General features: G+C 38.9%; 1 protein-coding gene and 1 pseudogene across 2 annotated transcripts in view; both read right to left on the bottom strand.

Annotated features, from left to right (window-relative positions):
- Window positions 1-12,538, bottom strand: part of TRANK1 (tetratricopeptide repeat and ankyrin repeat containing 1) — a 124,602-nt gene that overhangs the window by 48,721 nt on the left and 63,343 nt on the right. For both annotated transcript variants that reach the window (XR_004029793.1, XM_030812149.1), the window contains exon 9: window positions 5,135-5,305. Coding sequence is in view for 1 of the 2 variants with exons in the window: in XM_030812149.1 (XP_030668009.1) it covers window positions 5,135-5,305 (171 nt within the window). In the remaining variant the exon portion in view is untranslated. The remainder of the gene's footprint in view (window positions 1-5,134; window positions 5,306-12,538) is intronic.
- Window positions 5,831-11,143, bottom strand: LOC105740286 (annotated as a pseudogene).

The following is a 12,538-nucleotide window of genomic DNA, read 5'->3' as shown; positions in this document are numbered from 1 at the left end:
GCAGCTAGTGAGAAATATAAAATCTCAGGTCCTGCCCTGAACCTGCTGAATCAAAATGTGCATGTTAGCAGGATCCCAAATGATTCATGTACATGTTAAGATGGAGAAACACTGGTTTAGAGAACAGCAGAAATCTTTAGCAAGACCCTTTATTTCTCATCTAGATGCCAAAAGCAGCCCCATCCTAAGAGATGAGGACCACCGTTATCAGCAAAATGGGGTACAGCAAACTTGAGGAAGAGTCAAGGGAGAAAGTATCTTTCATCGTGGTCTGTAAATTGGAATGTTCATTCATCTGGATGTAAAACAACTCATATCCTAATGTTATTGTACTCAGGACCATAGCTGCGAAAAACAAATGTTAGGCACAGGTACAGCTCCCTAGCAGCAGCTCTTCCTGAAGACAATGCTTCCATCTGTCCCTTTAATGGATTAGGATGGGGAAGGATTAAGGTCCATAAAAACAAAGTAGATCCTCCTTCATTCCCATGGCCCTGGGCCTCCTCCTTTGATTCTCCCACAGTCTCTTCAACTACTGTTCTGGATAGAAACACCTTCTGGGAACTAAAGTCTAAAGCTACATTATCTCATACATGGCCACTAACTTACATAAAATTACAGTTAATTAAATAAAATCAAATTTCTGTTCCACACACATTTCAACTGCTCAACAGTCACATGTGACGAGTGGCTATCATATCAGACAGAATAGGTGTAGGACATTTCCATCATCTAGGAAAATTATACTTCATGGACCTAGTCTAGAAAGATCCTCCAGCCCCACCTTAGGTTTTAAACTTTGTGCCATCAGTAAAATCTTAGAAACAAAATATATGCATGTAACTCTATACAACTCTCTGGATGTATACAGGAACAGTGATATTCAGTATATAATTTCATTCAAAGATCATCACCTATGGAGTTCACATAGGCTTTAGGCTTCTCCACAAGTTCTACTGCTGCGACAGGAGCGGTGGCTCATGCCTGTAATCGCAGCACTTTAGGAGGCTGAAGGGAGTGGATCACCTGAGGTCAGGAGTTGGAGACCAGTCTGACCAACACAGTGAAACCCCATCTCTACAAAAAATACAAAATTAGCCGGGCATGGTGGTGCATGCCTGTAATCCCAGCTACGTGGGAGGCTGAGGCAGGAGAATCGCTTGGACCCGGGAGACGGAGGTTGCAGTGAGCAGAGATTGTGCCATTGCACTCCAGCCTGGGCAACAAGAACAAAACTCTGTTTCAAAAAAAAAAAAAAAAAGAGAGAGAGAGAGTTCCACTGCCTAGAATACTTTGGGAAATATACGATTCCACCTTGCCAGCCCTTCCTGATTAACTTCTCCTCTTTACAGATTTTTTTTCACTAGTTCCTTTCACTCATGTTTCTCTATAGTCTTTCAATATTCCTCTAGCATGGCAAGAAAATCTTTGTGACCAATGATCTGGAAAACTTTACAGAACTCAAACATCCAACAAGTTTACCATTGAGTATGGAAGGCTTTAGGCTTTACTGCATCCACTACCATCACAGACTACCTGGTGAGCCAAATGGCAAGCCTGGAACGATGCACAGTCCTCTCATGCATGCTTTTCTGCCAAGCAAGTACAGGTGAATTCTAATGAGTGAAAAGGGGACACACTGAGATTCTACTGAGTCTCTTCTCTTGGTTCCAAACCCAGGTCACATTTAACTGGTGAAGGAGAGAGAAGAGAAGCGAGAGCAAGAACCTTGCCTCAGAAGACAAGGCATTTTTAGGATTAACAGATATTTAAGGATTGTATTATACAAGGAAACTAAAAAAAAAAAAAAAAAAAAAAAAAACTAAAACCTTAAAAACTAAACCAACATGAATGACTTAGGCCAAAGACTTTAACACTAAATAGAACATACACAGTATTCTAAGAACTGAGATTAAAATTAATAAAAGATAAAATTTGCAGGCTGAGTGCAGTGGCTCACATCTGTAATCCCAGCACTTTGGGAGGCGAAGGCAGGCAATCACCTGAGGTCAGCAGATCAAGACCAGCCTGGCCAACACGCTGAAACCCTGTCTCTACTAATAATACAAAAATTAGCCGGGTGTGGTGGTGCACACCTGTAATCCCAGCTACTCAGGAGGCTGAGGCAGAAGAAATGCTTGAACCCGGCAGGCAGAGGTTGCGGTGAGCCAAGATCGTGCCACTGCACTCCAGCCTGGGCAACAAGAGCGAAACCCTGTCTCTCAAAAAAAAATATATATATATAATACATATATAAATATATATAATATATATAAAATATATAATATATATTATATATAAAATATATATTATTCCAAATTAAAATATATATAATATATAATATATAAATATATATAAATATAAATATATATACATTGCAATATATATATATATTGCAAACAAGTCAGCCATTTTCTACCACTAACCAGTGGTTCTTCTTTTGCCATTATTTTAAAGCCTGAAAATTCACTGACCTGTTTGGCTACTTGGAGTTTCTCCAATCATGGAAACCATTCTGAAACTGAGATGATAGCACAAGCTCTCAAAAAGCATTCCACAATGACCTACTCATTATACTACCTCACAGAAGAAATTAGTATTCCTAAAAACATGAGGTCATTTAAAAACTAAACATGGTATGTCAAAGCTTTAAAAGAACACCCATGAAAAGGAAAAAAAAAGAGGGCTCTACCCCTCTCTCCTTGTTCTCACAGTCTCATAGAAATGACATCTTTAAAATAAATAAATAAAAATTAAAACATAAATGGGGAAATGGAGTCAAGGGAGAAGTGTTCCAAAAGCAGCTTCAATCTCCCTCACATAAAACTTTTCTCACTCTGGCAAATGCAATAATCCGCAGCCTGACAGACTATCTCCCACCCCAACACATGCCCTCTACAGGTTGCCTGCAATTTGCTGCCCACTTGCACATTCAAGAGAGGGAGTGTTTCTAGGAAAGCACATTTAAATAACTGCAGGAAATGAATGCTTACCAACTACTAAGTATTAATCAATCTAGTCCTTCAATCATAAATACAAACCATCCAAAGATCAGAAGATAATTAGGGAAAAGGAATAGCACAAAAGAGAAGCAAGAAAATGAGTCAGGCTGAGCATGGTGGCCCATGCCTATAATCCCAGCACTCTGGGAGGCCGAGGCAGGTAGATCACTTGAGGTCAGGAGTTCGAGATCAGCCTGGCCAACATGGTTAAACCCAGTCTCTACTAAAAATACAAAAAGTAGCCGGGTGTGGTGGTACATGCCTGTAATCTCTATGACTTGGGAGGCTGAGGCAGGAGAATCGCTTGAACCTGGGAGATGGGAGGTTGCAATGAGCTGAGATCGCACCACTGCACCGCAGCCTGGGCAACAGAGCGAGATTCCATCTCAAAAAAAAAGAAAATGAGTCAACTAACCCCAAAAGTAACATTAATAATTCAGGGAAGAAAGGAGAAAGTTTTTTAAAAAAATTATTTGCTTTTTTAAATGCAATGCAAGAAGATGTGGCAAATATAAAACATGAATAAGCTGCTACAGATAAGAAACAATCAAAAGAGTTCTAGAAATTAAAACTGTAATTTTCCAAATTAAAAAATGCAGCAATGGATGAGATAAATTATAAAAGGAGAAGCTTTAGATGAATTTAAAGATCTGGGAAGAGAAAAGGAGACAGAGACTAGTAGGGAAAGGTACAGAGACATATATTATAAATTCAAGAAGCTCATCCATTTAATAGCAGTGGCAAAGAGAAAACAGACTTGGAGGGGAACAAAATAATAGAATATAATTCCCCTGAGCTAAGAAAACAGAAGGCAAGGGGCCAACAGGTGCCAAGCCAGAAGAATGAGGAAGGACCCACATCTAGATACATACTAGGGAAATTTCAGGACTCCGAGGACAGAGAAAATTCTAGAGGGGGAAAAAATGAGACTGACATCAGACTTCTATCGGTAGCAATGGGAGCTAGAAGATAATGAAATAATTTATACAAATTTGTGAGGAACAAGGTTTTAAGTATATTTCATAAAACTAAGATACCATAGATATTGATGAACATACCAGAAAAGGCTGCCATTAAACTACGACACATCACTGATTATAAAACACATTCCCATTTCAAAGATGTTAAAATTGCTGGGCGGCGGGGGGGAGTGTAACTTACTATTGATGAAATACAATGCCTATATTCAGACAAATTATCCATCAATATGAGGGTAAAAGAAAGACATTTTCAAAAATTCTGTAAGTCTACTATCTATGCCTCCTCCATGAAAAACTTGCTTGACCAAGTACTCCAACATATCAAGGAGGAAATCTATGTGGATAACAGTAGCCACAGGAGTCATGTATGAGTGCAAGAACTACAAGAAGTGTAAAAATATATACATGTTTCATTAAACTGAGATGCTTTTAAAGAGTATCACATTTAAAGAGCAAAGTTTTCAGGACATTTGGTGATTCCTTTCTATAGGTCTGCCCATGTTACTAGTTGTAGAAAGAGTAACATTTACATAATTATACTACCATGCAAATGTCATTCACTAATTTGCAGTTTTTAGAATCAATCTGTAGATGCAGCATGAAAAACTTAAGAAATAGAATATAAATGATACAAATAGCATTACTAAACAAAACCCAACAAATAGGACTGACACAGCCAAGCACTTCATCTTTTACATGGTCTTGTCAGCAGATGCTGTCCAAAATTGATAAACCAAGAAATAGAGATGTATGTGTATTTTAAATTGTTGGTCATAATTGTTTCTAAGAAATAGACTTGATTTTGTTATCTCATATTCTGTCTAATTTTTTTCCTTTTTTTTTGCTGTGTGCATGCATGGGAAAAAAAATCACCCACACTGTCCAAAGGTGGACTTGAAAAAGTTCCCAGAATGTCATAGCATCTCTCTAAATAAGAGCTGTCTCATTCTACCTTAAAAAAATAAAAAAAATAAAAAAATAAAAATAAACAAGTTTTCCAAAGATTGGTAGATCTCACTTCCATATATATGTGTGTGTGTATATATGTGTATATATATATATATACACAAAAAAAAGAGATAAACTGATTTGTTTCTAATGTCACAGAACCAGTTTTATCCCCCCCAAAAGTTAATACACTGGAAGCTGTACCTGATAGGTCCTTAGAACACGTAGCTAGCTTTTCCAAGTGACTGTTGATTTTCTCGATGGCTTTGAAGTTCTTATTCCTCTTCAGGACATCCACAACAGACCGAGACTGTCGATCCAGCAAAGTGGGATCTGCCCCAAAGCGCAGGAGCATCTGCACATCCTCTGTTTGTCCTAGGGCAGGCCAAAATGAGAAGAGGGGTTTGTCATGGTTCCTTCCATAAGATGTCCCCATGAGTGCTCTTCTTCTCAGTCTCCTCCCAAGCAGCCCAGGGCAAGAGAACTAGGGTCTTCTGTTTGTGGAGCCTGAACTGCTAGCCTCAGGTAGTCCACCCAACTCCCTGAAGCAAGGAGTTCTGTGTAGAGTGGGAAGGACAATAGCTTTCAAGAGGTTCAGAAGTGCGCTTCTCTCTACCTTTCTCCCCTCTCCTTGGTAACAAGCAAGGAGAGGGGAAATCTGGTTACTAAGCAACAGTTACAGCTGTAAGTATAACATCAAGCTGTGACTTCAGATTTCTTTATTCCCTAGAGAGGAAACAAAATATTCTTCCAGGAGAAAGTCTGCCTGGAGACAGGACATGAAAGCGGTGATTGCTTTGGCATCAGGGGCTATTTTGTTGTCACTGTTCCCACCCTCCCAGCCCCAACTCCCTGGATGCCAACTCTATTTGCTGCTCTGATGTATCCATTTGCCAAACATCAACGTATGTCTGTGGTCACAGATGCAACTGTTTGCGGAATGAAACAGGTATATCCCTGGGGGTACACAAAGACTTAAATGGGCACAGAGAGTTAAATGACTCAATGCCTAATCTCCAACTTCCGTATGTAAGCTTTCCTAAAATTCACCTCCTGAGAAGGCAACTGCCCTTCTCCCACTTTACAAAAAAAAAAAAAATAAGTCATATTTCCTACCCATCGAGAATCTCACTGTGGTAGGCAGAATTCTAAGCCCCCAAGATTTCTGACCTGCTGTGCATCCACACTTTTTCCCAGTTATTCAATCAAATACTAGCCTAGGTGCTGCTGTGATGAAACTGTGCAAATGAAACAAAGGTCCCAAATCAGTTTATCTTAATATAGGGAGATTATCCAGAGAGGCCTGACCTAATCACATGAGTCCTAAAGGTCAAAGTTCTAAAGGTCAGAGATTCAGAGTATGAGAGGGATTTGATGCACAAGAAATTCTCCTCTGCTGGTTCTGAACATAAAGGAGACACGACAAGGAATGTGTGTGGCCTGCAGAAGTCAAGAGCAGCCTCTGGCTAATAACCAGAGCAGCCTCTAGCTAATAACCAGGATCTCAATCCAACAATGGCAAAGAACTGGATTCTTCCACAACCATGTGAGCTTAAAAGCAGGCCCAGAACTCCAGATGAGAACATAGCCAAAGCCAACACTTTTAGCCTTGCAAGACACTGAGCAGAAAACTCAGTCACGTCATGTCACTCTACTGACGTATAATAAATGGGTATTGTTTCAAGCCACTAAGTGTATGGTGACACAGCATAACTATAGTATACTGCCCCAAAGAGGGTAAACCTCCAGGGTATCAACCCAAAGGACAATTAAAGGGTCGGAGTTAGCTCAAGCGGTTACCTCCTCATGCCGGACTTTCTATCTGTCCAAAGGACAATTAAAACTAACTGAAACCTGCAAAACCTCTTTTAAAAGGCACTACATAATCCATCCCCTATCTACTTCCCCCTAGAATTTTATTTTTATGTTTAACAATTATAGAAATTTCACTATATTTATGTTGTTTTAATAAGCTCCATATTGATAATTAGTAATAATTCAATCCAGAAAAAAAGTAATGCTTAGAGCCTTACGATCACAGAAATGTTGGGAGAACATCATTTCCATTCTATTAAATACAAGTAAAGAAGTGAAATAACAGTTTTATTTTAAAATATCCATGTGTACAAAATTATACAAAATTCCAGATGTCAACTTAAATACATGCAGAGAGGTACACAGGTTTTCAAAATTCTTTAAGGGGATAAGGAAGCAAATTTTGAAAACCACCAACAAATCGGACTTATTTTTTTGTCTGGTCAGTATCCATTCTCCCTTTTTCTGAGAACCACCCAGTTTTCCTTTGAGACACCTCCTCTCTCTCAGCCTTACCTGATTTGATGGTGTGAACACCAGACGGACTGACACACACCCCTGTGACAACCACATTCTCTACCATTTCACCAACCCCCAGGTCCAGGGGCTAACACTTAACCAGGATCTGGCCATTCAGATCATTCTGTTCTTCTAGCTCTGTCCCATACCCTCCTCCAGAGGCTGAATCCTGGCCAGGGCCTTGCCAATCAGATCATTCCATTCCTCTGGCTCCAGTGATTGATTGGTTCATAAGGAGGACATGTGACCAAAGTCAGGTCACTAAGACACACTAGGAGGACTTGTACTGAACTATTGGGAGGAGGTATCCTCTTTGACTGAGATTGACAAATTGGCAGAAATAAGCCTGAGGTTCTGGTGGCCTTAACTGAAAGACAGCCTGTCTAAAAACAAAACTAACAGAAAGAAGAAATAACCACAAACCAATATTGATGAAAACAAACAAACCCAACAACCCTCCCAACACCACTTTCAAAATGAACATATCAAACTTGATTTTCATTAGAACATAGTTATTTCTTCACACAGAGGAGTAAGAGGCAAGACAGACTCGTAAAGACAGCTTTGAAGCAAGCACCTGAACCAAACTCTGGAGTCTTCAGTCACATGAGACAATAAATTCTCTTTCTTGCCTAAACCAGTTTGAGTGTAGCTTCTAACCAAGACAGATGCAATGATCCAACCTCACTTCTTCAATTTCAGGAGCTAACCATACCTAGACTTGGGTTATGCTGCTGCCCCGCTCTGGTGAGTTCCTGAGCCTCTGCCGTCCTGGGCCTCTCAAATCTCTATGCACCAAAGCCAATGAGACCATTGTAACAACAAGCACCCACCAAACTACAAACAAAGCTGAAGATTTCTAAGGCCCAGCTGACACTGCCAATTTTTTCAAATGGGTTTAAAATTTAGGCCAACTTAAATAATCTGGAAAGTTCTTGATTCTGTATGTACCAAAAAATACTTAAGAAGGAGATAATAAACCCAGTGTTCAGGCAACATTTCTGGGGTTTAAGTTGGCAATAGCTTTCAAAATCCAAATGCATACCAATATGCTAGCACATCTTAAACATATATGCTTTTACTTGTACATCATAAATATTTGCAGAAAAAAATGTAAGATATTAGTAACATTCATTCCTTGGTGCCTAATGGACAGAGTAGAATAGAGACTCTTGATGTATACATTTTGTACCTTTTGATTTTTTAATTATTTAAAATTTAAATAAAATTAAAATATATCCAAATAAATAACATGTACAACTCCTTCAAACAAGCAATTTCTTAATGAGGAAATCATCCTATAGATACAACCCCACTGATTCACAAACATGTATGTAAAAGAATGGTCTCCAAGCCTTGTTTTCAGTTGCAAAATGAACTAAAATACATTTAACCGTCTATTAGTATGAGCTGTTAAAAAAATGAAACTGCCATGCAGATACTATTAGGGAAAGATGACTAAGATACATTGTTCAGTGAAGAAAGCAAGTTGCTGAACAGAATGTACAGTGTACCTACATTTATATTCAAAAGGGAAAAAACTGGCATTATACATATACATTACTAGCAAGACTCACAAAAAAAGTGTTTTAGTAGTTGATTTTGTAGAAAGAGATTTACTTTTTATCATATTCTTTGAAAGTGTCTGAATTTTTTCAAGGAATATAAAACTATTTATTGACCATCATTCACCAGTATTTTAAATAATAAACAATACACAGTTGGATAACATTCTGATTAATACAAAGTTGTTTTTCCTGGCTTCTGCTGAACCAGTGAAACAAATACTGAAAAGACTGAGCCTACATGTAAGGAATAAGTTGAGGTAAAGAAAAAACATGCGAGTCAATAGTTTAGATCAGGGGTCCCCAACCCCCCAGCTGTGGACAGGTGCTGGTCTGTGGCCTATTAGGAAGCAGGCCTCACAGTAGGTGTGCAGAGGAAAGCGAGCATCACCGCCTGAGCTCCGCCTCCTGTCAGATAAGCAGCAGCATTAGATTCTTATAGGAGTGCAACCCTGTTGTGAACTACGCATGTGAGGGATCTAGGATCTATGTTGCCACTCTTGAGAATCTAACTAATGCCTGGCAATCTCAGGTGGAACAGTTTCATCCCAAAACCATCCTCTTCTCCCACCCCCAACTATACCCTGCCATCTGTGGAAAAATCGTCTTGCACAAAACCAGTCCCTGGTGCCAAAAAGGTTGGGGACCGCTGGTTTAGATTACAAGAGTTTGTTCACTCATTTATAGCTGCAGGTCCTAAACTACCAACATCTCTAACCATCTGATTAGTTTCCATGATCCACGTCTTAGTCCATGAATCATGACCTTTTGGTCAACGTAGCATCAGGGATTTCAACTTACATGTTCTTACCTGTAAGTGAGGGCTACACAACTAGAATACTTGGATACCAGGAGGGAAACAACAGACACTAGGCCCTACTTGAGGGTGGAAGGTGTAAGGAGGGAGAGGATCAGAAAAAACACTTACTAGGTACTATACATATTACCCAGGTGATGAAATGATCTTCACACAAAACCCCTATGACATGCAGTTTACCTATATAATAAACCTGCAAAAGTACCCCCCCGAACCTAAAATAAAAGTTCAAAAAAAAAAAAAAAAGAAAGAAAAGAAATGGCTCACTAAAAGCATCTTTTTAAATGCCCATTTAACTGTCTTGTTTAATTAAAACGTACTAGGATTTTCCTAGTTTCCTCATCTGCATAGGGAGGCTGCTGGGTTGTTGGCAATAATAAAATTTTTCTTTAAGGAATTTGCTAACAAACCATTGCATTTTTAGATATAAATGCTTTTAAGTTATCAATTTAAATTGTCTGATTAATTAGAATCACTTATTTCACTTGATACACGTGGCTTCAGGAAAATTTTCAATTTACCTAGAAGTGATTTATCTCTTACGTTGCTCAGAATGATGGCATATTAGAAACATGGGCTTACTTGTGACTTTGTTTTGGCAATTGTTTAAAAAAAAGAAAGAAAGAAAACAATTTACATATGCATTTTATGTATACGTACACAAAAACAAAACAATCAGAATGATCCTTAGGCTTATGAGAAGCCAAGTTATGATTAATGACTATGAGAATTTTCCCCAACGTTTAGAAAATCTGTTTCTTACTGCAGAGGAAATAATATACCATGATATCGAATGTTCTTTACTGATAAAGGAAGCAACTGCAGAGACCTTTTGTTTCTTTGTTCAAAGTAACCAGTGCTATTGATGAAAAAAAACAACAACAAACCCAACAACTATATATAAATATATATATAAAAATATATAAAACAATGTGAACAATTACTAACATCATCTTCTGGACAAGAATGCCAAGTTAGTCTTTCTTCGTAAAAAGCAATTATAATTTAAGGACACTTCACACTTGTCTCTTTTGCCAGCATCAAGTCGGCCTCATTTGAATCTTTCCATCTCATGAGAAACATTGATTCTCCACTGCTGTCTGTGGCACCAATTATTCTTTCAGGATTAAGACCTCCAGCAAGCCCTCTTGGTTTCTCAGCAGCATCTCTTTCCTTCTTTGATTTGCTGTCATCAGATTTACTGTGAGATAAAGTATTTTGTAATTCCTTTTCTTTACTTAATTTGGGAATTAATAAATGCTTCGATTAACTCTGGAGAATCCAAATTTTCTTCAGGTAACCAAGCATTGTATCATGACATTCTTCCATCTGTAGGTCTGTAGCATCTGTACATCCCTCCCACTTGAGGAAATAGTCCACTTTCCCTTTCATTACACATCAATCTACTACTTTTTCCACCACAAATTCTCCAACTTTTTTACTCTTTCCATTCTGTTTCTTTCCCCTTGTTTGCAATTTAGTTTAATTGAAGGCCATTTTCTTTTTGTTATTATTATTATACTTTAAGTTTTAGGGTACATGTGCACAACGTGCAGGTTTGTTACATATGTATACATGTGCCATGTTGGTGTGCTGCACCCATTAACTCTTCATTTAGCATTAGGTATATCACCTAATGCTATCCCTTCCCCCTCCCCCCACCCCACAACAGTCCCCGGTGTGTGATGTTCCCCTAATTGGAGGCCATTTTCTTATTGCAGACTTGAAGAGCCACCATTCACTGCCTCTCAGCTGTTCTGGGTCATGGGTCTGTGGCATCTCCAACCCTGTGCACCTTAAACTCAAGTCACATCCAGTGAACTTTTTTTTAATCAAAAACATGAACTTTCAATATTTTTCCCCTTTAAAATATTTTTTCCATTGAGATACAGCTCATATAACATAAAATTCATTCTTTTAAAGTGTACTATTTGCCCAGGTGTGGTGGCTCTCGCCTGTAATCCCAGGATTTCGGGAGGTCGAGGCGGGCAGATCACCTGAGCTCAGGAGTTCAACACCAAACTGGCCAACATGGTGAAACCCCATCTCTACTAAAAATACAAAAATTAGCCAGGCGTGGTGGCATGTGCCTGTAGTCCCAGATACTCGGGAGGCTGAGGCAGGAGAATGGTGTGAACCCAGGAGGCAGAGCTTGCAGTGAGCGGAGATCGCACCACTGCACTCCAGCCTGGGTGACAGAGCGAGACTCCATCTCAAAAAAAAAAAAAAAAAAAAAAAAATTAGCCAGGCACGGTGACACATGCCTGTAGTCCCAGCTACTTGGGAGGTTGAGGCAGGAGAATCGCTTGAACCCAGAAGGCAGAGACTACAGTAAGCCGAGATCGCATCACTGCACACCAGCCTGGGCGACACAAGGAGAATCTCTCTCAAAAATAAATAAATAAATATAAACTATATAATTTAATTAGTTTTAGTATATTTATGAAGTTGTACAACCATCACCACTGTCCAATTCCAGAACATTTTCATCACCCCTAAAATAAATCTCATACACACTAAGTCATTCTCTACTCCCCTTCCCCAACCCCTGGCAACCAGTAATCTACTTTCTGTCTCTAGGGATTTCCTTATTCTGGACATTTCATATCAACGGAATCACACAACACGTGGTCTTTTTTTGTCTGCTTCTTTCAGCTAGCATAACGCTTGCAAGCTTTGTCTGTGTTGTAGCATGTATCAGTACTTCCTTTTTATGGTTGAATAATATTCCCTTGTATGGATATGGCCTATTTTGTGTATCCATTCCTCAGTTGATAGAGATTTGGGCTGTTTCCACTTTTCTGGCTATTATGAATAACGCTAGTATGAATAATCATGTACAAGTTCTTATTTGGGCATGTTTACCTTCTCCTGGTATATACCTATGAGTGA

This window comes from Nomascus leucogenys, chromosome 4 (assembly GCF_006542625.1).
Source record: "Nomascus leucogenys isolate Asia chromosome 4, Asia_NLE_v1, whole genome shotgun sequence".
NCBI lineage: Eukaryota > Metazoa > Chordata > Mammalia > Primates > Hylobatidae > Nomascus > Nomascus leucogenys.
This window is presented reverse-complemented; position numbering and strand designations above follow the sequence as displayed.